The sequence below is a fragment of the Anser anser genome (genome assembly GCF_964211835.1).
Source record: "Anser anser genome assembly, chromosome: 12".
In the NCBI taxonomy this organism is placed as follows: Eukaryota; Metazoa; Chordata; class Aves; order Anseriformes; family Anatidae; genus Anser; species Anser anser.
In genome coordinates, this window is record NC_139733.1 from 1512715 (window position 1) to 1538820 (window position 26106).

At 36.2% G+C, this 26106-nt stretch overlaps 1 protein-coding gene across 4 annotated transcripts in view; it reads left to right on the plus strand.

Annotated features, from left to right (window-relative positions):
• IL17RD (interleukin 17 receptor D) overlaps window positions 1-26106 on the plus strand; it is a 55081-nt gene that overhangs the window by 24785 nt on the left and 4190 nt on the right. For 2 of the 4 annotated variants that reach the window (XM_083795690.1, XM_083795688.1), the window contains exons 2-12: window positions 10196-10253; window positions 13023-13148; window positions 15509-15627; window positions 16074-16194; window positions 17166-17210; window positions 17306-17457; window positions 18266-18331; window positions 18868-18922; window positions 19885-19995; window positions 21694-21857; window positions 23110-24049. In XM_083795690.1, coding sequence (XP_083651816.1) covers window positions 10196-10253; window positions 13023-13148; window positions 15509-15627; window positions 16074-16194; window positions 17166-17210; window positions 17306-17457; window positions 18266-18331; window positions 18868-18922; window positions 19885-19995; window positions 21694-21857; window positions 23110-24049 — 1957 coding nt within the window. Of the gene's footprint in view, window positions 1-10195; window positions 10254-13022; window positions 13149-15508; window positions 15628-16073; window positions 16195-17165; window positions 17211-17305; window positions 17458-18265; window positions 18332-18867; window positions 18923-19884; window positions 19996-21672; window positions 21858-23109; window positions 24050-26106 lie in introns of all 4 variants that reach the window. The other 2 variants (XM_083795689.1, XM_083795691.1) reach the window with 1 other exon arrangement.

Consider the following 26106-nt stretch of genomic DNA (forward strand, 5'->3'; position numbering starts at 1 on the left):
GGGCAACTTGCACTGCTACAGCTCGTTTCTCTGACCCAGCCACAGGGTCTGCCACAGGGGTTGGAATACCCTCTGCGGGGGCAACTTGCACTGCTACAGCTCGTTTCTCTGACCCAGACACAGGAGTGGGAGCAGCTGCAGGAGCTGGAGCTGCTGCAGGGGCTGGAGTGGCTGTGGGAGCTGGAGCTGGAGTGGCTGCGGGAGCTGGAGCTGGAGCAGCTGCAGGAGCTGGAACTGGAGCGGCTGCAGGAGCTGGAACTGGAGTGGCTGCAGGAGCTGTCACTAGGTTGCTAGTAGCATCAATTGCAGCTCAATAGGCACAAGCCAGACCCCAGCACGCTACAGTGATTTGTGTCACTTTGGAACTGCCAGAGTCATGACACCTTTTTTTCAAGCATTCTGCCAGCTTTTTAGGATTTTGCAGTTGTTCAGGGGTGAATGTCCAAAACACTGGAGGTGACCACTGCTCTAGAAACCTGCCCATATCCTCCCACACTCCCTGCCACTCGCAACTATCCCGCCTCAGGACAGATCTCCGGATGAGATTCCTAAGTAGTTGTTTAACCCTCAACAAAACCTGAAGCGCATTCAGGAGACATAACAACAAGAAAATGCTGGTCTGAGTTTCCCAAGGATATTCAACATCTCGGAGAACCACCGTAACTAGCTCGGGGGATAAGAGGGTGGTGGTGAAGGAGAAAGGGAGAGTGAACAGGTAGGGAAACATGTCTTCCCCTGTCCGCTTCACAGATTGGCTCCCTGACGAAAAAAGGCAATAGGTGTAATTGCTAATAGTTTCCGAGATATGGTTTCCAAAGTATAGAGTCGACGACAGTGCTGAGTACAAATACCAGGTTAGAGTCATGACCAGAAATTTCATCATTTCATAAGCCATTGTTACACCGCACAGTACCATAACAATCTTAAACCAGGGCCCGGAAAGGATAAACAGTGCAACAGGGAGCACATACAGAAAGTAACGTGCTATAAAACTCAATTTGGAAAACAGTCACAGCAGACTGGAGATTAAGGCAATCAACATGGTGACTAGCAACTATTAAGCAGGTCCAATACTTATACCAATTTTAGTTTAACACACTCAGGTCAAATCTGTCGATATCTCAACCCTTTGAGCCCCATGTTGGGCGCCAGAAGGACTGTTGTGGTTTAACCCGGCTGGCAGCTGAACACCACACAGCCGTTCGCTCACCCTCCCCCCTCCCTCTCTGGGATGGGGGAGAGAAACGGGAAAGAGAAGCCTGTGAGTTGAGATAAAGACAGTTTATTAAGACAGAAAAATAATAATAATAATAATAGTGATAATGATAATAGTATTAATAATAATAATGTGTAAGAAACAAGTGATGCACAATGCAATTGCTCACCACCCGCTGACCGATGCCCAGCCGATCCCCGAGCAGCCGGCCCCCCCACCCCGGCCAGCCACCCCTATATATTGTTTAGCATGACGCCAGATGGTATGGAATACCCCTTTGGCCAGTTTGGGTCAGCTGTCCTGGGTCTGTCCCCTCCCAGCTCCTGCTGCACCCCCAGCCTGCTCGCTGGCAGGACAGAGCGAGAAGCCGAAAAGTCCTTGGCCTGGTGTAAACACTGCTCTGCAACAATTAAAACATCAGCATGTTATCAGCGCTCTTCTCATCCTAATCCAAAGCATAGCACCCTACCAGCTACTAGGAGGAAAATTAACTCTGTCCTAACTGGAACCAGGACAATTTTATAGGATGCTATGTAGTAAGTAGTAAGTGTGCATAGCAGGCTTCGTTAATTTCACCTCTTCCGTTATTTCAGAAGTGAGTTATTCTATTTGTTGTTCATAGCACAAGTCGGTGTTTCTCAAACTGAATTGTCTGGGGTCCCTCTGAAAACATCTGTACCTCTGCACCCCATTACTTCCAAGGCCCAGCTACCAGTTGTGCACCTGGATTGGCATTGCTTGTTCTCCCCTTCCGTTTCCCCATTGCCTCATCTCCTCTCCTGTCCCTCCTGCCAGGGATCACATCCCACAAGTAAGGGAGCACTGGTTTAACTACACATTTTTGGCATCTGAGTATCCTCAGCGCATGGGGAACATGCGTGGCTTGAAAATATTCTGATATAATTTTTCAGGGGTTTTTAAAGTTTTTTAGAAGGCTTTTAATTTAACATCATTCACACAAGAAAGTTGGAAAAAATCAAGTGTGACAGGGCAGACTATAGAAGACTTCTTAAGCAATCTAGCAAATTGCCTGAGAGAAATAAGAGCTGGTGCCCTTTTTCTGCCACACTTTGCTGCATTGAATTCCTGGGCTTGACCGAGAGATTTAAAATTTTCACGGTAGGCAGCAAACGGTATGGATTAAACTTGATTCTATTGCCATTAAGTTGTGGCTTTAAGAACTGTCTGTTCCTTAAAGCAAACCAGTTGACATACGTTCAGTGAACAGCTACGTGGAGCCATCTTGCGTACTGAAGAGTCAAGCTGTAAATACTTCTCATATTATTTCTTACTTTATTATGGTTTCCTACCTCTCTATTGGATTGACTGATAAAGTTCAAGCTAACTTTCCACATTGCCTTTTTTAAAAGTAGAGACCGAAATAGCCAGGAATGAGGCAATAATACATTTTTACTGTATTATGTTGTTCGGTTGGTTGGTTCCTTGCTTTTTTTTTTTTGGTAGGATACACTTTAATCAGTGATCTTCAGTCAGCATGTTCCACTTGAAAATCTTACATGACCCCCATGAGACTAGCTGTCACACAAGTATACAAGCGTGTTTTTAGGGTCTACCTCATCCTCTGATAGGATTTAAGTCAACAGCTGCATAATTCAATATCCTTTCATGGCAGGAGGAACTTGAGAAAACTGTACCTAGTAGAAATGCCAGAACAGTATGTTCAGACAAAATGTAATTACTTACGTGGAAGGTCAACCATAAAAACATAGATAATGTCATGATTTCATGAAAAATGACATACTGAGTGATTGTGAAAGGTCAGGACAATTCTCTTCGTCTTATCCAAATGGAGTTTGAGTTTCTTAAATTTGGTTTAGGGAAATAAGTATTATACATTCCTTTTAAAAGAATGTTGCATTTCCCAGATTCTTATGTGAAGCTTTTTTCCGGTTATACCTTGATGTCCGTGGTCACTGGGCCATCTGTATGGTTTCGTTCTGAGTTTTTTTTTTTACTTCTTTAAAGGAATTTGGCTGTTTGTACTAACGTTCGTTAGTACTTCTTTTAAAAAAAAGGCTAGAGTGAATGCTTCATAATGCTTGCTTCAAGTCACAGGGCTTGAACTGCGGTAAAAAAGCTGTATTCTGGGAGATGGAGAAGGAATATGCCAAATGTGAACATGTCCAACGGTTCTAAAATGAAGGGAGGCGAGTTGTGTCCGCACCAGGCCTGCTGCTCCCTGCCGGGCCACGCCGCACTGAGGGGCCTTCGCCTGGAATGGGGCTTCTCCATGTTCAGAGGCTGGGCCTAATCGATCTACCAGACAACCCAATGCTCTGTCTGAAAGGGACAATCGTGTTAATGTGCTGACACCTGGAGACTTACTGTTGAATTTTTGCAAGTAATGTGCAAGGAAAAGCAGGGTCTTTGAACACAACAGGCTGCTCTTGAGGAGGATGTGCAGGGGAAGGGCTGGCCAGAGGCTCCACATACAGGGAGGGTGGGGCAGTGGATGGGGATGGTGGGGTTGCAAATGTTATTGGCAATTTTTGAGGTTTAGTACTGAGTTCTGATATGAGGTTTTATACTAGTTTTTCTGCTAACCTGTTGTTCCTGTGCATGCTTATCTTGGGCCTTTGGCATTGGTTGTAACTAAGTAATTAGTATGTCCTGAACACCAGAGGGTTTTCTTGTTGATCTGAGGAAAACACTGCTTGGCTGTAATTTTTCTTTTTGTTTTTCTTACGAGAGGGATTGAAAGTAAAGGGATGTAAAAGGGTTAGGGACAGAAATAGTCTTGGGGATGATAAAATTAAAGGTTTGCAGTCTCTGCTTCTGTCAACTCAGAGTAATGTTTGCAAATCCCCAGATGCAGAAGTCAGGTGTTCTCAGGGTTGCTGGATCTGGGAATCTACCTCTTGTGATGCTTGAGGACAAGTTCTAACAATTTGAGGCACTGCAGAAAAAGAAACAAAAACGTTGATGGAAAAGACTGCTGGCTAAATCTAGACTTGACTGCAGGAGGTAATTATGCCACTGACTTCATTGGAATTGTACGTGCTGACACCGAGCATGAATGTGTCTCAAAATATGGAAATGGGGAAATCTCCTCAAAGAAGCTGCTTTGTAAATATCAGTTAACAGAAGCCACTTAGTTTTTGCAATTACTTCACACTCAAAAGCATGTTTTCGTACTTTTTTTTTAAAGGCAGAGATTGCTTTGAAGTATTAGAAGGTTCTTTTGAAAAAAAAAAATAATTCCATAGCAACATAACCACCCCATTTTAGAATTTTCACTGTAAGAGTGGCTTTCTAAATAGGATATAGCATTTGGATATTCTTTTTCTCAACCATTCTGCTTATATTTAAAATTAGCATCATCAAGTATGCATCTTTCTGTGTGGTCTTAAAAATGTCTCTTTAATTTTGTTTTGATCTTGACATACTTCCTTTCACCTTTAGAATAACTAACACATTTATTATTTAAATATCCAGCTCCTGCTTGGTTCCACATAAATTCATCTGTGCCTCTGCACCTCTTGTAGGACATCTAGATAGATGGATTTCTGGTCTGTTCCAACACTTTTTGCTCCTCATCTGTGCATGCTTCTAGTTTTTCTGCTTTTACTGGTTTCTTTTTGGACTTTTCTGCTGCTCCAGGAAATTATCATGCGCTTATTTTTGCTCTTGCTACTATTTATTTTCCTTACAACAGTCTCTAGAAGATGGTCACTACTTGCTTTTTTATGACGCCATTGCTCAGAATAGACCAGTCAGTGACTATTTTTTTTTCTGAAGCTTGAACATTACTAATTTAGCTAATGTATGCAACTTAGTAAATTATAGTTAATATTTTCTTTCCTATCTCTCATATTAATGTATTCTTTACATCACTATTTTCAAAGTATGATCCGTGGGATGGGAGTGTACAGTATATACCATATGGTTCCGCAGCACCATTAAATTAAATAATACTTATGCATTTTGAGTGTCTGAACTGTACTAACTGCTGGGATGGGTGGGTTTGATTTTTGAAGTTGCTTCACATTTGTGAATGAGTCTTCCATTTCCCCAATACATAGTTTATAATGAAGTAAAAACAATGCTCTGCTTTTTGTATCTCAGGCCAAATGCAGGATGCAAATGCCACAAAGACACATTCAGCTCCTCTGCAGCTGAACTTACTTGCAGTGGCTCTAAAGATGAAGCAGTCAAACTGTAAATAAATAACAGAACAGACTAAAATCTGGTAATTTCTTATGCAAACAGTGTAATGATTCATGGGAAAGAACATAAAAGAAACTGACTTGTTAGCGGAAGTTGAAAGAGGATATTTTGAGGAATCCAAGTCACAATTTCAAGTCTAAAATAGGCACTGAGAAGCCTATTGATCCATGAATTCACTTTTATTAAAACTTCTCCACTGTAACTGAGCTTTTTATTTTTAAATGTTGTTCCCATAATTTGTGTATGTAATGCAGAAAGATATATATCTAAAGGCAAATATGAGAAACATTTGGAGTTGGAATAAGCAGTTACATCAAGAATATAGTACGAACAGTACAAAGCCATCTATCCAGTGTTTAGAATTCATTCTGCAGTCAGTGGAGTATACACAAATTATATAGCATACATGAGTGTGGATTATGTATTCTGTTATATTCTTTTGGAAGCAGTCCACGATGCAGGCGTATGAATAATAGAGATAATTAATCCTTTCATTGATGGTTGTAGAAATATTTTAACTTGGTTGAAAACGTCAAGAAAGCTTTAAAATGAAAATAGCAGATGTCAAATATAAAGCCCCTAGTTTACTGAGCACTGAGTATAATAAACATTGATTATTCATCTTGATGTTAGAGTTCAAAAACAATTGTCCCTTCAGTTTGCCTTAGGGGAGCATGAAATTAGGACCATGTGTGCGTTGATTAACAACATATGAAAGATGAATCACGATTACTGTTTTGGTCTGGTGCACAAGGCTATGCTTGAGGGGTAGTGATTTCCCACCTCCTTTACCAGATCTCTGTAATTAGTGCTAGCATATATCTCCATTTCCTGGTATTGATCTTAAAGTGGCTGCCTGACAGTGCCTATTCACACGCACAAATTGCCTTTCTTGAATGACAGAGTGTTTGCTCAAAAAAGTTGAATGTTGAAGTGAACTTCAGTATTGTTTGTAAAAATGGTTATTCATAGGACAACTCTGAAATCATCAATTTCATCTCTGGCAGGAAGTGTCAAATAAAAAAAGATATTACTTTCAGCTTGACAAAGAATATGAAACAGTATGTGTTTTAAATGGAAGAGGAAAAAGTTCGACAACAAAAATAAAGCAGATTTAAAAGAAAATTCTTTCCCTTGTATTTAATTTACTTACGGCCTCTGAAGGCAGACATTAGTTAAATTTAACTTTCCTCAGAGGCAAAATTAGTTCCTGTGGTCAAAATTTTCTTTAAGCTTTTTTTTTTTTTTCTGGAAATAGAATCCTAACTTTGTTCCTCTCTGGCCTCATAATGGGGAGAAACAGTTGTTCTAAGCGCATTTCATTAATAAGTAGTTACTGTATATGTAGGGCAGATATTAGAAAACTATAAACAAACAAAGTAGAGGTTACCTTTCAATAATAATAGTCTTTGTCTCTTATGAATAATCTACTTTTTCATGTTGAAAACTGGATGCTTAAAATGAAATGCCCACACATGCCTTGATCATCCAAATGAGTTAGTCATTCGTTCTTCTGGAGATGAAGTGTATTAGTAGTATTCAGAACTCTGCTAATTTAAGATATCTTAGGATCTTAAGTATTCAAGTTGTTGATGTGGATTGAGGAACGGATCCAGCCTTGATCTCTGTGACTTGAGGTACGTGCATTGTGGTGGAAATTCATTCTGACTTGCTTGCCCAACAGAGATGTGGGATTTGGATCTTAGCTTATCGTTTTCTGCAGAGTTCTGTGTTTTGAGCTCACATACTGTGAGACTTAATGTTATTACAGATAACAGCCCCCCACCTCCACTTTTTAACAAACAAGATTATTTGTAATTTAATCTGTGCATTTCAACTTTGATTATCTGTTTAAAGATCAGTGGTCTACAGTTTTTCTTAAAGATGTTTTGACTATTTTCTTTCCTATGTGTTTTTTAGTCCCAGTATGAAGAAGTATGTGGACCAAAGGGATTTTATAGACAAAGCCCCAGGCAATGGAGACTTGCTTTCTAGCAATGATCAGAATAAATTAAAAGCTGCATGTAAATTCAACAAATGGTAGTGGTTAATTAACTAAGAATGTAGTACCCTAAGGCCATAACATTAGTATTTATAGTTGTCAAGTAAGATGCTCTAAACAAATTGTCTTAGCTATAAGCCATTTAAAGAGCACAACTACTTTATGGCTTAAATAGAAGGGAATGCTTCCTGGAAGAATATGTTGTTCAGCTCACAGCAGGAAGTATTTGGAGGATTAGTAGCAAAGTTTAACATGGTAAGTTGTCTGATTAGCATACATGTTGTAACTTACAGCTCATATGGCAATTACCTATTTCAACATTTTAAGGTACACCTAACTCTTCCAAATTTCTACAGCCTTTTTGGACCTTTTAGACAGTTTTTAAATTTAGGGTGTGAAAGACCAAATTAATTAAAATACTTGTGCTGATTTTCAGTGGTGTTTGATAGAATTTGCCTGTCATCCTCAGAACTTCAGCTCTGTAACACAAAAGGAAGACAGGTATTAAGAGAGGTATTAATTTAATGGCTTATCTGCCTTTGCTCATTTATAAATATAAAAAGTTAATAGGTTTCTGTTTTGTCTTTTTTTTTTTGCATGTTTTATCAAACACATAATGTGTCTTTGTTTTGCCCTAGTTAAAGTTAAATGAGATTTTTTTTTTAATAGCGTAAAAGAAACAGAAAATGTTTCAGAAGAGAAAAGAAATTAGTAGAAAAGTTAAGACTGGAAAAAATTGTCACCTTCCTGTTTCAGGAAACCTTTTCGGATAGCAGCTTGCTTAATGGCAAACTAATTGAAAGCTAAACAAATGGAAAGCCACCTAAGAAGAAAGTGAGATTACAAAATTCACTTCCAAGAATAATGTCAAGATCTACTTTGCTTTTATCCCTTATGTGCTATATTTTGCGTCTTTTTCTAAGGTTACTGTACTCTTTTTTTGTTCTTCTTTCTAAACCTATCAAGTGAGAGGCAGTGCATGTTTACACATGATCCTGACAACAGCTGATTACAGTTGGAGTCCTTTTATAGTATTTACTTCTGCTCTTTACATTGTAGTGGTAAAACCAGATATAATTCCTTTTAAAGGGTAGTGTTGTTTTTTTTTTTTTAATGGTAAATAAGATATTTGTTGCCTTTCAGGGAATGATAAGACTCAGTGTTACAGTTTTGAACTTTGTGTCTAGTAAGGGTTAGAGTAACCCTACGTTTTGTGTTTCCAAAGCCATTTCAGCAATTTCTGAAAGGTAAGTCATTGCTACATCTAAGTCCAATGTTCTTCTGTGTAGGTGTAAGAGACACACCAGACTCATCTGCCTGCAAATGCGTTCAGATTCACCCGGGAGAGCAATGGGATAGTTCTCCAATTGGTCCTCAGTTGAGGCGTTGTCTGTTTTGATAATATTTGATAATAGAAAAGGCTGTCTGATATGGCAGAATGGGTTTCTGCAATATGCATTCCTACTGAGAAAGTTACAAAATAAAATTATTGGAATTATTCCAGTTGGAAATTCACGCTATCATTTGTTCCCCTTCAACTCTTTGTTGATTTTAGCCAATAATCAATGGAAAGATTGGAATTTAAATTTCATGTCTGTGTGTTTGTCTAATTAAGCTTTTCTCAGCAAAAATTTCTTTAAAATGCTTACAATACATGTTAAAATGATAGAAGTCTCTAGATGGGGGCCTCTGACATAAATAAACCGTAAGAGTGTCCCAGCGCATAAACCACATCGGACTCAATCAAAGTACATTGAAATGTAAATTCCACAAGAATGATACAGCACAGCAACAGTAATTACTTATAAATGTATCTGTATATAATAAGTTAGTGAGGGACAGGCATGGGCACCTATCTGGAGACAAGGCATTGATGCTCTGCAGTAACCATTTCTCCCATATACAGTCCAGGCACCCTGATGAACCAGGCTGTAGGTATTTTTTTGTCCTGTCTTATTGTACCGCTGCTTATGTTGATCTTCGAGTTCCATGTGAGCATTGAATAATACTAAACTTACAAAAAAAGGATGACTTGATTACAGGTGAATTCTGAGCATGCTGAAAATTTGGTTTCTTAGTTTGCCCAGTGAACAATGAGGTAATAGAGTCCTTCAGACACCTGTTCCAAGGAAGTTAATAAGATGAGGAATGTCTGGGAGGTGATGAATGCTCTTTAATCACTTTATTTACTGTTTTGCTCCTACCTTTTTTTTTTCTTGGAAATGATCTTCACCAAGAAAACAAAGTGCTATAGCCACAGTGCTTAACGGTACATTTTTTCTTCTTTTTGCTTGAACTTCTGATATTCTTTTTCATGACTGTAGACTTGGCATCAGCTTTGCAACAGATTGTCATTTCTCTTCTCTTCTGCACTGTGTATGCCCTAGAGAACCCAGTTTGATGTGTCCTTAAATCTTGATTAAAGGTGGTTTTGTTTTGTACGGGCATCATTAACCTAGATGATGGAAGTTGAGAATATCAGATACCTTTATTTAAAAAATAAACTTCTGTGGTTCACATCTGTTGGGCAGGTCAGACTACTTTCTTTTCTCTTTGTTTTTACATCTTGCGTATTACATTTGGCAAATTGGTGGCAGGTGAGCACATGCAGGTATGCAATCTGTTCTGTCATTGCTTGTATTCAGATTGTCTGACTGATGGTGTACCCAAACAGAAGGAAGAAAACCTCCTCATGAGTTCTGTCATCCTCCAAAAAAATATTTACAAAAAAAAAATATGTTCAAAATAGGTCATTTTATTTAAATTGTTTTCCTGATATTTCTCTACAGGGCCTGTCACCAGCCACCAAGATGAATGCGCTACTCAATATCACCTTTAAATATGACAGTAAGTTGAAAATCTGCAATATAATCACAAAAATCAAGGACTCTGACACTGTTGTCAATGTATACCAGCATCTTTCTTAAAAATGGCTCTAAGAATATTATAAGCTCTTTAGTTTTGAAATAACTTTGAAATCTAGATCTGTTGCAGATGGGTCAGCTGGGTCTTGTCTTTCCTGCGTTTCACTGATTAGAATAATACGGTCTAATCATTTGCAGTAGTATCACTTCCAGATCACTTACTCAGTATTGGTAGGAGAATTATGAAGGATGTTTTTACTCTGTGGAAGAATGCAGTCATTGAAAGGTTTACTACACACCAATTCATTGGAAAGCATTATTTCAAGCCTTATGCATTTTGATATGCAATTTTTTCTGGAAAAAAATCAAGTAGAAAGCCATATTTCATGTAGAAAATATATGTAATTTGTATCTGTATACAGGAAAAGTATTTTTAAAATATATGTCTATAAGGATTAATATGGAATTTTAGCATTGAAGATAAGTAATGTCTCTTCAGCTGGGTGAAATACAAGGAGCTTTAGATTAGCTACAGTCAAAAAAGAGCCCAGGTTAGTGGAAAACTATCCGTATCTCAGTGAAGTCAGGTGGTTTTAGTACTTTAGCAGAGGTGTGATATACATGGTTTATATTGCAGCTAAACCGATAAAGTAATCATAATAATCGTAATAAGCAGATTGCAGCAATAATACCGTGAAACTATTCAAGGATCTGCTAAATGGCTGTATTTTATTGTTCTCTCTCTTTTTTTTTTTAAAGGATTGTGTCACCTGTGTTTTCCATTCAGGGAGGCATGAATATTGAGTGCATTGGAAATTTACCTATTTGGGGGCATTTAGTGGCCATCATCAGTATACATTCAATGTGCATTCAAGAGAAGGTCTTAATTTACAGCAATGTTTGTATTAATGCCAATACAAGTCACTTTTTTTTTTGCCTACTCAAAGAATTAATTCCAATCATCCTTATGCTCTATTTTTATGCTTATTTCTGAGTTTGGAATCTTTCCTCGTGAATTCATTTATTATCTAATCTGCTGTTAATGCTTGAAGAAAATGAGCGAAATTTAAGCATGTCAGATTGTACAAGAGAGAACTTCAAAAAAGTTACAATTTGTTATCTGTATAGAGGAAGACAGGAAAAAATATCAGTGAGAGCAGAGATCCCCGTGTTTAGTTAACACGATAGAGCCTGTTTAAGTCCCAGTATCTGTCATGTTTTTTCCACTAATTCTGGCACCAGGAGCTATGATTAACCAATGACAAGTGTTAATTCAAAGTTCTGCTGGCACTGCACACTTCCTGGCCAAAGGAGTTGTTTGAGTTACACAGTGCTAGGGAAAGAGATCCCTGATATCAAGGCTAAAGAGTTCATGTAATGTGGAAATACAATCTTACACTGAATAAGCTAGCACACAAGAGAATTGGGCTTGCTGGCTGTGATTTAAATGCTTTTATTTTGCCATAAACTCTAATGAGATTCTGGTTTATGTTCTTAAATTAGTTGGGTAGATTATTTATTCAGGTGAAAAACAAATGTTTGTAGGTTTCAGTAGTTCACGTGTAGTCAAGTAAAAAGTGATTTCCTGAAAAGGGTGCATTTTTTCCCAGCTGTTTTCTTCCTAATTCTGTTGATCTTTAAAAAATGTAAATCAATGACTCACAGTCAAACCTCAGATATTTGTGCTATATTGCATTTTGGCAAATTGTCATTTGACCATAATATTTTAGCAGCCAGGATCCAAAATCATGGGCTTTCTATTAATTAGTTCCAGACCTAGCAAAAAGCTGTTACTTCAAAGTTTCCATTGAAAGAAATACTCTATTCTCCTCAGAGGAAGTTCATGCTGTCATTCCCTTCACTCGTAGCAACAGAATTCTACAAACAGCAAAGTAAATACGAATTGCCCAGCTTTTGGAAAAAGCGATGCTGTACAAACCATTCTATTTTTAATTGTGGGGCAGTTACATAAAAGGCCTCTTACCATTGTTGTTCATAGCACAAAGCCATTTTCTAAAACTGCTTTTTAGTTAGCATTTTTTCCTTCCTTTCTTTAAGATCACACCTTATAATAGCACTTAATTTTCATGTTTTAGTTTTACAAACTCTGTATAGACAAATACATAGCATATAGATTATGTGTGGTTTTTAGAATTTATCGTTGGCCAGTTATATATAATCTACTGATTAACTTGTTGGCTTTACTCGTTCAAAAGCGGGATGTTTTTTAATGTGTACATGTTCATGTATGTTATGCTCCAGAACTATTGAATTCCCTAGCCACTACTTCTCTTTGTGCCACAGAATATGAGCCTAAATATTGTAAGGCTTTAAAAGTAATAAAATTTTGTACTACTTTTCTTGTTTAAATCACATACGGATTTACTTTCTGTGATACAGGCTACGCTGGTATTATAAACTGGTAATCTTTGGAGTCCTGCAGATTAGGCTTTTGCAACTGGTGAGTGGTTGTGCTCAATGATTTGGAAAGTTTTTCATTGTCCTAAGACAAAAGGTTCGCCTAAATTTACTATACAGTTTTTTGTTTTTTGTTTTTTTTTAATGAAATAGTGTACATGTACTTTCACTTTGCTTAGTCTTGAAGAAAAGTTAGGAAATTCATTTAATTCTTTATTCACAAGGAGAGATGTGTGTCCTGCTGACACTGAATAATCTTCAGAATTCTTTGGTATGGCACAAGATAATCAGCTAGTATGTTTTCCTTAAAGCGTTTTTTCCTCTGTGTTTTTAGACTGCACTCCTTATCTGAATTCAGTGGGAAAACATGTGATCGGAGATGTGCAGAATATAACAATCAGTCAGTACGCATGTTACGAACAGGTTGCAGTGACAATACTTTGGACAGCAAATGCCATTGGTAAGTAGTAGAGGAAAATGGAGTAAACACAGCTGATGATGCAGTTCCTCCATTTGGAATCTTGTCTCTCTTCTTGAGGTTATTTTTCCAGCTGTGACAGCCATTAAAACCAAGTATCAAAATAAACTGAATTGTAGAACCAGATTTTTGAATTGATGTGTCACAAAATGTTAAAACCAAGATTTTTGAATTTAATGAAGCATGTTCAATCATATAGGTCCCACTAAAAATGCTATTATAACTGATAGATCTTTAAGTGGGAACAAAAAAGTTTTTTCATTGATAAAATAAGTATTTTTTAAAAAGTTTTTGTCTTTATATCAAACTTTTTAATTTCTATTTTTATGTACATTATAAATTCACATGTAGATTATATATATGTGTTAATATTGGCAGTTTGTGCTCCAAGTTTGTTTTACTGGTAGGTATGTATGATCAAAAAAGTTTCGAGACCACTGCAGTAGTGTGTGCTCTCTCTGTACAGCATCTCACCGTTTGTTTTTCTTGCATACTCATTAAGGTGCTGAACAAAGTAATTAATATAAACTCATTTTCTTTAGTGACCATCGTTTAGCAAATGAAAAATCTGGAGTTTCCTTCTTGAATGTTTTTAGTACTTCATTAAAGAATTTCATCTGCAAAGGTGCTTTTCAGTATCAAGTACATCATTACAATTAGAGTCAAGCGCAATACATTTTTCAGAATTAAAACATTTGTTTGTTGCCTATTCTTTTGCTCATAGAGCAGATAAGATCGAATACTTCATGGTTTGTAATTCCTCAAAAAGCTTTTCAGTTATTGTTTTTTCTTACGATTTAATAAGAGCTGAAAGTTCGCATTTATGTGGTAAGATTACACCCTATGTGATGAGATATGGCTGCTAATGAAGATTTGTATTCTTGAACTTGACATGCATTTTTAGAATAGACCTACATTTATTAAATCAAACATTTTAGCTAAGAAAAAAATGTTGGATTTTCTTTGTGACTTCCTGGTATTAATTCATGCCTTCAGAATTTGATAACACATTAAATTTGTAACAGAAAATAATGATTAATTACTGGGGTTTAAGACAGTATGTGGAAACTACACTGCAAAGCTGTGCAGTTGAAACCATTTGGTAATCTTCATCTGCAGACTGGGTGAATCAAGTCTCTATGGCAAACAAAGCTTGGTGTTCTTTCTTGTAGTGATCAGAGGTTAATCCTCTGGAAAGTGTGAGGACAGAACTGCTGTTGAAACATCTCGGGTGACATGGAGACTGGACACTTTCTCTTTCATGGTCTTCATGTAAGCACAAATAGTGCTTTTGTTCCATGGGATATTAAGAACATATTGGGCAATGCATGGTCTTTCTCGTATACATGATTATAAAAATAAATAAATAAATAAATAAATAAATAAATAAAAATCTAATGGAACAGAGGGGGCTTGAAAATCATACTTTTTTTTTAGTTTGCCAAACATAGTATGTAGTCAAATTTATGTTTTGATTCTTGTCACATATAGCTTTACAAAAGCTGTGTCTGTGCCTTTGATAAATATGTATTCTGCCATATGTAATGCTGTTGAACAGATGTAATTAGATGGAGTAATGCTAGTTAGTCTTGAAGAACTGTGCAGTGACGTTGATACCTGAGCCACAAAACTATCACAGCATAACACTGATATTCTCCTGTGACATTTGCATCACCATGACTCTACTTAGTCATGCAATGAAGTAACTCCGTGATGAGAACGTTGTGAAGAAATGCAAAGACCATGCTGAGAGTTGATTATGTTAGAGTAGCTTGAAAAAAAGGGTGTAATTTTGGCATCACTTACAAATAACTGGATGTGTGCACTTACTGGAATAAATTCCATTCCATTTAAGTCAATATTCCTGTTATCCTGTAGTATACTAGAAATAAAGAAGTTGTAACAACTACTATCACTTTAACCTAGTAGTTTATAAATGATAAGAATGTGTTATAAAGTAGTATTATTATAATTTGTTAGCAAACATATTTTATTGCAAATAATCGAAATGTGATGCTACTATAAAGTACTGCTGATGAAGGTACTGATTATTTAGATTGCAGTGATAATTTGGAAGCTCTGTCTGCAATGTGGGCCCCTCTGCTCTAGGCATTACACAAGTATGCGATAATTACAGCCTTCGCCAAAGGCTAAATTCTAAATAGGCAAGATAGAAAATGTTGGAAGAACTGACACACAATGGCAAGTATTAAAACACAAAAGTATTTCATATGAATGTTAGGATTTATTTTTAAAGACAAATGAACTATCTTTGTACTGTATAAAATATCACAGAATACCTTTTGAAATATTAGTTTATTTTAATGTCCTGCTGTTTGCAGGGATTGAATACCTGAAAGGTTTTCGAGTCATCCTCGAGGAGTTAAAATCTGAAGGAAGACAATGTCAGCAGATGGTTTTAAAAGATCCAAAGCAGCTCAGCCCAAGTTTTAAAGGAACAGTAAGTGCTTTGTTTCAAGAAGTATTTTATTGTTACTTGATTGTGTGAAGTCTTGAAAGTATTTATTTGCGGTGTATAAATGTGTATATATTTACCTAGATACACATTTAATATGCTGTTTACTAGGATGCAGATTGCTTCCTAACATTATTTTTCTTTAATGAATAGTTGTCGATCTAGAGACAGATGTAGTCCCCTTCTGTAGAATTTTTCCTGAGGCTGGAAATTGTCATGAAATCTTTTTGGGTGACTGTGGAGTACAGGTGCATGTTTGAAACAGTCCATATCCCGATTCAGTATTATGCTTCTTCATGATGGTGTGTAGCAGAGGGATGAATAAAGGGTTCTTAAATGTATTAGTTTCTGCTCATGTTTGCAGAACTGTGGGCCTATTTGAGAGAAAATGCTTTTAGTTATAATAGTTGCAATCTTGTGTTTTTGTGTAGGGAATGGAATCTCATCCCTTCCTAAATCTGAAGTTTGAAACAGATTACTTTGTAAAGATTGTTCCTTTTCCTTCCATTAAAAATGAAAGTAATTATCACCCATTTTTCTTCCGAACTCGACGTAAGTATTGTGTACAATATAGTATTACGTAACATCTCTTTCTTTACTCCCCTCCCCTCCTTTTTTTTTCTTTTCTTGTCAGAAAAAGCTTTTCTGATGTAAAAGAATAGCTTTTCATGTAGCAGATGATGATGTTAGGGGAGACTGGGTTAAGATAGGTATTGACATAGTCTTTGAAGGAAGGACTGGGTGTTATATGGCAAGAACTTGCATGCCTCTGATAAATCTATGGCATATAAGACATTAGCAAACAACCAGAAGAAGAAACTTGTATTAACTCCTTTCCTTCCCCTCAGTGGACATTGTGAACAAGCTCAGATTGTTTTTGCTTTTGAGATCAATTTCAAGAATGGGTATATAGACATAAATACAGATGAGTACATATCAAACTAGATGGTAACAACTCAAGTAGAATTTCTCAAAATTATTTAGCAATTAGCAATTCTCATTGGAGCTAAAGAGAAGGAACTTAAATAAACTCAGTGCTTAAACAGTCTGATGGCAGTCTAACTCTAAGCACCCTTTTGGGTGTAACGTTTGTATGTATCTTGTGTTTTTTTTTTCTGTATAAAACTTTCTTAAAATATTTTCAAGCCTGTCTGTTGATGTGTACCAAAGTGGCATTTGTGTGCTCAGCATACTTATTTATTTTAAGTAAATGTAATTAAGGCCAGTTTCAACTTCTTCCTCTCCTGCTGAGCTACGCCTGGTGCTATCCCCTTTGTCTCACTAAGGACTACTATTTTCAAATTACTGAACCTATGTTTCTCATATAAAGATGAGAAGGAACTTCAATCATAACATAGAAGCTGGGTTTGCAAAATATATTTACTCCAGGCATGTTATAGACTGGGAAAGGAATGAAGAGTACTGCCCTCCAAATGCTGAAGTAACTCCCTTCTTTCGCCCTTTTTTTTTTCTTTAAATAGCATTTGGATACTGTATCATTAATATTTTTTGTGTGTTTGTAGCATGTGAGTTGTTGCTACAGCCAGAAAACCTTGTCTGCAAACCTTGTAAGTTAAATGTAATTTTTTCTTTATATTTATCTTATAAAAAGTCACTGTCATTGAAGAGTCAGTTGCCAATTCATGAATATCTCCTCTGACAGACTGGAAGCCAAGAAATCTGAGTGTTACTCAGCAGGGTTTTAACATGCAAGTGTCTTTTGATCATGCACCCCACAACTTTGGGTTTAGATACTACTTTCTTCACTACAAACTTAAGCATGAAGGACCATTTAAGCAGAAGACCTGCAAACAGGTTAGTCGCTGCATTTTTCAACTCTTAAAAGCACAGAACCCATTAACATAGATGTTCTAAGGTTTTACAGAAACTTTAAAAACTTACTATAATAGAGAATACTATTGTTTATAAAATTTTAAATTATTTGGTACTATTTCTATAAATAACAATTGCATTGTGATAGAACTCATCAGTCACAACCAGTCTTGAGTGCTCCATCGGTGCTGGATACTATAAGCAAAGGGGAAGAGACCGTTCTCTCTTTTAAAGACCCTGTAACTGATTAGTACTTCAAACTGCAGTTTATTATTTTTGTTAAAAAATATTCTTATCATGTAATATTATCTCTACACTGAATTTTACCACGTAAAAGATTATCCATTTGAGATGGTGTCACAAGATAGCTCTCGTTTCAGTATGCATGGAAGTAGGCTGTGATTTTTTTACAACTGTGTGTATGTCCTCTTATGGGAGCTGCAATTTGCTATATTGTTTCCCTTAACTTTGGTTAGCATTTAATAGCAAATTTGATCTCAATGGTCAACCTTTGATCCTAAGTCTCTGAAAGCTAGGGAGCTTCAGGGCGTAACATAGCTTGTGTTAGACCAAGGTTTTGAGGTTTTTTTTGGATAATCAATCATACTTGATTTCTGCAGAGAGAGGATTGTAGTCCTTGCATATTTGAATAGAGAAACTCAGTTTTTATGGTTTAGGATGTCGTACTTCAGGAGAGCACCATCCATTCCTAAATCAATGTGACTGTATTATGTATTGGGTTTTAAAAGTATGTGAAAGGCTAGCAAAGTGTTTTCTTTCTTTGATGTAGGAGCAAAACACAGATACTACAAGTTGTATTATTCAGAATGTAACTCCAGGGGACTATATAATTGAGGTAACATTTAGAAACTCATTTGTACTACAGCTGAATGAATATATTAATGGGGGGAAAAATGAAACTAAAGTATTTCAAGTCAAACTGTTTGGTAAAATTAGATTCAGGCATCCCTACTGAGGTACCTTGGGCAAGTAAAGGCAGATTGTTCTTGACCTTTCTATAGCTTTGCTTCTCTAAGCACATAGTACTGTCATCTGTGCCTTCAAGTAAAATTGTGGGCCTGCATAATTCTTGGACTTTGATTCTTAATTAGAATCCTGTAGTTTGGTCAATTTCCACTATACTTGAAAGCTGTGTATTTCGTTTGGTGATGACAGTAGGTGAAGTCTAAAAGTTAATATCACAACGGTAAACTATGTATGATCAAAGACGAGTGATTTCATTAGTTACTACTTTAAGGTGCTCTTTAATTTTAACTTTTGAACAGTAAGTTTCACATCTGGTTGTGAAAGTTGGTATAGTTGTTTATATATTGCAGAAAATAAATAAAATGAAACTTCCACAAAATAAAATTCAACTTTTACTTTTCAAAGCTGGTTGATGACACTAACACAACAAGGAAAACAATGCACTATGCACTAAAACCAGGTATGTTTTTTTTTTTAAAGCAGTATACAGTATATATATTATTAACTTAGATTCAGTTTTAATTATTTTGAAAATAAATGTTGATTTGACATGTGTTTGCTGTAATCAAGACTATTGAGGCAAATGTACTGTGATCTTTTGACCTAATGAAAAGAGAGTATACATGCACACTTGCACATAAAAATATGCATCTCTGTACATTTATATTTAGTACAGTTTAGATCAATATATAGTTGGAAATCTTTGTGGTAAAGTCACATTTGTTGTGCATATGGATATGAAAAGTCATAGTCTGTATCTTAATCGCAAACGATGCATGCAGTAGTGTGGAAATAATGTAATGACTATGAGAGCAGCCTAAGAACACTACCTGACTGTGCACTTCAGCCATGAAATGAAATTTAGCAGTGTGAAAAACCTGTCAGGTGAATGCTTGGCATCTCTATGTATTAGACCAGTCATTGAGAAATTAAACAGGGATTTCAAAATATAACTGCAGACCAAAAACATAGATGAAGGCAACAGACAAAATGGTCTGATTGCTAATGCACATTGCTAAAGGTAATCTCTGCAGGAATTCAGTTTTTCCCTAAGTGGCTAGTTCAGCACTCTGGAATGAAAATTTGACAGGCCAAATGACTGGTATGTATAGTATTAAAAACTAAACTCAGGTAAAGTTCCCCTCATGGGGGGCTGAAGTGGGGGGTGACGACACACAGTCTGAGTTGGCATACAGCAGTTGTTTACTTCTTGTTGCTTACATTACTTGCTCTAATGCTGTGGTGATGAGGGCAATCAGCATAAAAACTATTTAAAACGGAGCAGAACATGATGTTTGATTTCTCTGTATATTTGAGAATGATCTGATAATAGTGTGTGCTGCAGCAATTTTTTTCTCAGTGTAAAGATTTGATTAAATAATTATAATAAACCCATGCCTAATTCTGCTTTATTTTTCAAAGTACATTCTCCGTGGGCTGGACCAATAAGAGCTATTGCCATTACAGTCCCTTTAGTTGTCATTTCAGCATTTGCAACACTTTTCACAGTGATGTGCCGCAAGAAGCAGCAAGGTAAGAGTTTGTTCAATACAGAGTTCCATTTAAGATGTACTTTTGCAACTAAAAAGGTCCTAGCTAGTAGATTTATTCCAGAAATACCTTCTTCTGAAGAGCTTGCTTTCTTTTTAACTTGTTTTTCCTTCCCACAGCCTTTTTGTGTGTTGAAACTTGTAGCAAATTCTTAATCCAGTGCTTGATGGTGATATTTTTTTGTCATTAAAAGTACTGTTAACTTTTTAAAAGTTAATAAATTTTACTTTTAAAAAAATATTAATCAGGAGTTCACTGTAGAAAGAAGAGAACAGAAGAGTATCTGGAAATATTTTTGATATAAGGTTTCTTTTTATTCATGAAAATACTGCATGTCAGTATAGAATGGGAACATATCTGTAAATAGTCTTATTTTAAACATTCCTTTATTTCATTCAGAAATGTCTAGTTAATATTTATTTTAAACCGGAAGGAAAGTAAAGCCATGTGATACAAATATAATTCTCAGCACTGTCTGAAATACTACTCGTATCTATTAATGCAGATTTGCTCACTTTCCTGGAAGTTGCCTTTACACTTCATCCTAAGTCTTCTCCCTAAATTTACTCTTCCTAAGACTCGCAGTTTCACACTTTCTGCAGAAGTTGCAGAAACTTCTGTAATTTAGTTTCCATCCCTTTTCACTGACTTCTCTCTCCTCTGCGTCCAGGACCTGGCAAGCTGTGCTTGTTACATTGAGATGTTAAAAATCAATTGATATTTTTTGTGGAATCTAGGGAATCATGCGGTTTCATGAATATGGAAAAAGAGGTTACATTCCCCAAGCCTCACGTATCTGTGTTATCCATCTGAATTTTGGAAATGAGGTATACTGCAAGTGCTATATGCTGTCTGGGTTAAATCCTTTTACCTTCTGGTCTTCTGTGGCTGTGCTTTGCTTGCAGCTAGCACAGTTCCAACAAAAAGACAAATCACTGGGGATTTGTCTACAGAGAGAGGTGTTCCAGATTAGTTATTCCTGATGAAAAATAAAATTGTAGTAAAATAAATCCATAGATGGAAGTTTAACTTTGAGTAAAAAATGAGTATTTCAAAATACAGTTTAACCAACTGTAGAACTAGATTGAATTAGCTTGGTGTGAAGCGCTCATGTTCTGGTGTAAAAGCATCCATACAAGAAAGAAAACACTAATAACTATCTGGATTTAAGTTAATACTATCTTAATTCAAATTAATGTCCATACATAACATACATACCAGAGAGATACTGTATGATGTTCTGAAAGGATCTATATTCTTGGAGTTTAATGTTCTTACCTGGTGTTTTATTAAAAATTTCTGTTTTATTAAAAAAGTAAATAAAAGACTGTTATGCAGGAAGCTCTTGATGATGGTATATCTTTAAAGCCTATGGTGTTTGAACAGTGTGGTGAAACATCATTCTATTTATAAACTAAAACTGTCTTGAGTTTTTTGAGTTGTACAGTAATAATTTCACATTTCACTTCCCAAGTATGTTCCACGTATGTAGCAGGTCCAAAGCTGGTAAATAGTGGGTATGCAATTTTTTAGGCTGGAAATGAATTATCATTTGAAAAAAAGTCTTTACTATGTGTTTTAGTGAAAAGCCTAATAAAGTTTAAAGCAAACAACCAAACACACACTTTGTGTGAACTCTCTTCCTCTCTTCCAATTTAGAAAATATATATTCCCATCTAGATGAGGAGAGCTCAGAGTCTTCAGCATATGCTGCAGGTCTCCCTGTGGAAAGACTTCGTCCCCGGCCAAAAGTGTTCATCTGCTATTCCAGTAAAGATTGCCAGAAACACATCAATGTCATCCAGTGCTTTGCTTATTTTCTTCAGGACTTTTGTGGCTGCGAGGTAAGCTCAACATTTCTTCTGTAAACAGAATTGCTTTAATTAAAACAGTACCCACAAAACTCATAGTGATATGTGCTTGAAGTGGGCTATTTCAATGCCTCCTTTCAACAGATGTAATTTTCATTATTTTTCTACATATTGCCTACATAAGTTTTCTTATCATAGTCTGCATAGAAGACAGAATTGTGGAAAATGTGTACTGCATTGATTCCAGGCCTTTTATTCAGCCATATTTAGTGAGTTTTATGTTAACTGCTTTTTCTGTGTAGAAGGTCATGCATCTTTATAATTGACACCCACACAAGTATTAAAGATATAGTTCAGTATTTCTAAAAATATCTTTCACATCAGAACTCTGAAGTGGTAATACCAAATATGCACACTTGGATATACCAAAAATCCTGTTCATACAGCAAATCTATGTATTCGTTGATATTCTATATTGATTTTTGTGGTTTTACTTCCTTTCTGTTCCGTCGTTGCTGTAAAATCAGCATCTTTTTTTCTTATTTTTGATTTAAAGCTGTAAGACAGACATCAAAATTGCCACTTTAAAATACTAGGCTCAGAATCTGAGAATGTTTTCTAAAATATGATCAATATGCAGCCAGTTATTCACTTTATAATTGTAAGAAAAGTCAAGATAATTACTAGTTTATTTTCGTTGAATTTTAATCCTGCCACTGAATCTAAATGTGTGAATTGGAACTTCTTTTCAGCTATACAGCAGATCTGACCTCTGGTGGCCAAACATATTAAAATAATCGATGCCCCACATGTTTGGGGATGTTCACAATTTATTCACAGGCTTAAAATGTTTCAGACTTTAAGTAATAAATAACCAGCAAAACGGGTTCATGTAGTAACTAGCATTGTAAAACAATCTGGAAGGTTTTCCTTTTTACCTTAGCGGTTCACTGACTTCCTTAGCCCAGTGAAATATTCAGCCTACAGGCAAAGTTTAGGCTGAACATAAGCCCTTGCTTATTTTGGTGAATAATTACTGACATGGTTAATACTGGTGATTCCAGTTTGTCCACTACCAATGCTGTGTTAATTATTACTTAAATCTCTTTTAAAACCTCTTGAGTGTACATCAAGGGCAAGACATAGTTAAACTCATGATTAATTTTCAATTGTTGTATAAATACAAGCTGACTTGCTGAGCATTTATAAAACATTTAGATGTTATTAGTAAATGTATCTAATAACATAATAATAAAAATCAACCAGAATGTTCTTTTTCTTCCAGGTGGCTCTAGATTTGTGGGAAGATCTAAAAATTTGTAAAGAAGGTCAGAAACAGTGGCTTATAAAAAAAATAAATGAGTCTCAGTTTATCATCATCGTGTGTTCCAAGGGAATGAAATACTTTGTTGAAAAAAAGAACTGGAAACACAGAGGGGTAACCAAAGACACAGGACAAGGAGAACTCTTTCTGTTTGCTGTGTTGACTGTTGCAGAGAAGCTTCGTCAGGCAAAGCAGAATTCAAATGACCTCTGCAAGTTCATTGCAGTCTATTTTGATTACTCCTGTGAAGGAGACATCCCTGGTATTCTGGATCTGAGTACAAAATACAAACTCATGGACAATCTCCCTCAGCTTTATTCACATTTACATTCCAGAGACATTAGCGTTCAGGATGCAGAGGTGTTTCCTGTTAATGTTAGTAAAAGGAATTATTTCAGGAGCAAATCTGGTAGGTCCCTTTATGTTGCCATTTGCAATATGCATCAGTTCATTGATCAGGAGCCAGATTGGTTTGAGAAACAATTTATTCCCTTCCTTCCATCTCCTTTACATTACTCGGAGCCTGTCATGGAAAAATTTGACTCAGGCTTGGTTTTAAATGACTTAGTGAATAAACAGGTGACGGATGATGATTTTTACCTGAAAACAGATGTAAATATTATTTCAGCTGGAAATTCAGACTCTCGTTGTATAATTCAGCACTTAAACCTTGGAGAAGATATAGAAACTCAGGACATTCAAGGTGGTGGCAGCTCTGTTCTTCAGCCATTGTTACATTCTGTTAAAACTTCAAATCTGAAAAATATGCCTCGAGATTCTGGAATCTATGATTCGTCTGTTCCTTCATCTGAACTATCTTTACCCTTAATGGAAGGACTACTGACAGACCAAACTGAAACATCTTCTATTACAGAAAGTGTTTCTTCTTCGTCAGGATTAGGTAAGATACAGCAGTGTTTTAAAAAATATATTTGAACATCTCAAAATACTAAGGATACTATGTAAGGAGCCAGATAGAGAGCTGCAGAGGAAGGTAAGGATTATGTGCAGGTGGTCAAAAAAGATAGGTTTTTAATAACATTAGAAGAATTAATCTTTTCCTTTACTTGCTGTGGGGAGAGGATCCTTAGCTTAGTAAGATTTCATTAAAGTTATATTAATAAGCCACTTTTCATTGATTCACCTAATAAGTGGAGAGATTGCATCTTCCTTCCAGAGAGACTCCTTGACAGCTGGCATGCTCAGCTGGCAGCTGTGTGGCTTAATCAGGAGGGTAATATGGTGAAACATTCTTACAGAAAGGCCATAAATCTAAAACTGACATACTATTTTACTCCAGCACATGCTAGAACCTTTAGGGATACACTCTATACTGAGTGGTTAATTCAAGTTTCAGAATCGCATTGGGTTTCTCATCTGTTACGGAGCTGAGACAGATGAGCAAAAAGGTTTCAGTGGAGGAATTTAAATGCTTGGAAGACACTCGCCAAAATAGATATGGAGATTTACATGCATACAGTTAGATGGTATAAATATTGCCTTGGACCATATTAAAAGTTGATCTGACCTTACTAGTTTGAATACATTGAATTGACATCACAGCTACATCAGTATGGAATGTTTCAGCAATTGTATATATTAGGATAAAAATGTTGTTTGAGATTTTCCTGGAGCAGCTACAACAGGCGAACAGCATTTTGATGCTGATATGCTGTTTTGCTTTCTTGAATGAGTCTTGACAATGAGCTAACTTGGTAGACTTTTCTTTTACCTAAATGCATTCTTTTGATTATTCAGATAATTCATGAGCTATCTTTGATGCCAGAATTATGTTAAGGAGGGAATATATAGATACTGATAGACACCGCATTTGTATATATAGTCTTAATAGTCTGTAGAACAAAATAACTAGAACTTGAAAACTTTCCATGGAAAAAATACAGATTTATTGATTTAATTGCATAACCCATAAATAGCCAGTTATTGTTTCAAAATTCATATTATATTCTTTAATTTCCTGCTGTCTTCTAACTCAGCCTTTTCACATATTTGTGGAAAAGCTTACAGACAATATCTATAAAGGTTCTAGTATGTGTTGGACAAAAGTAGGATGCTAGTTTTAGATTTATGCCTCTGTAAGAATGCGTTACCAGTATTCCCCCTCATGGCTCAATCACAGAGCTGTCAGCCGAGTATCTCAGCTGCCAAGTGGTCTCTGAAAGAAAGAAGTAGTCTTTCCAGTAATTGAATCTCAAGTCACATACCTAGTTGTTAACATGTTTCAGCTATAGAGGTTAAACATCATAGCACTGCCTGGTGAAGGTGTATCTTAACACTGATGTTGTAACATCGAAAGAAACCAAAATAACTTCTGCCATTTTCTCATTCTTTATCCCTGTCCAAAAACACTACTGTGACTAGTGCTCAAAATTCCCCTCGCCCAAACCATGGTCCTAATTGGGTGCAAAGAAGATAGTATCTAGAACTGAATATCATCTGCCTACTAAATAGATTGCAACCCATTACATCTTTTTACTGTCCAATACATACAAAATGTTTATAGCTTTAATATTTATATGCCTAGTAATGAGAGAAGTAAATACTACTGTGTAGCTTGTATTCATGTTCTAGTAGTTGGACATGTCCAAATTATTACTCTGAATTCACGGTACCATTTGTGTTCTGGCTGTGGATTTTTATCTGTAACTTGCTCACAACTGAAGTGAATAGCTCTGTCATTCAACAGCAAGTATATGTATCTCAGGGTACTTCCCCCCCTTTCTTCTTTAAAAGACAGTTTTATTTACTCTTTTGAATTAAAACAATAGATCACATAACTTCTAACATTTTCAGTGCAGTTCATGTACAGACAATAGGCTTCACACAAGCACAGAACTGCAAAGAGGAAATTCTCAAAGAGATCATCGCATTAGGTATGATCCACTGACATTTAAACCAAAGTAATGTTGCGGAAGTCCCAACAGCCAGACCTTTAAT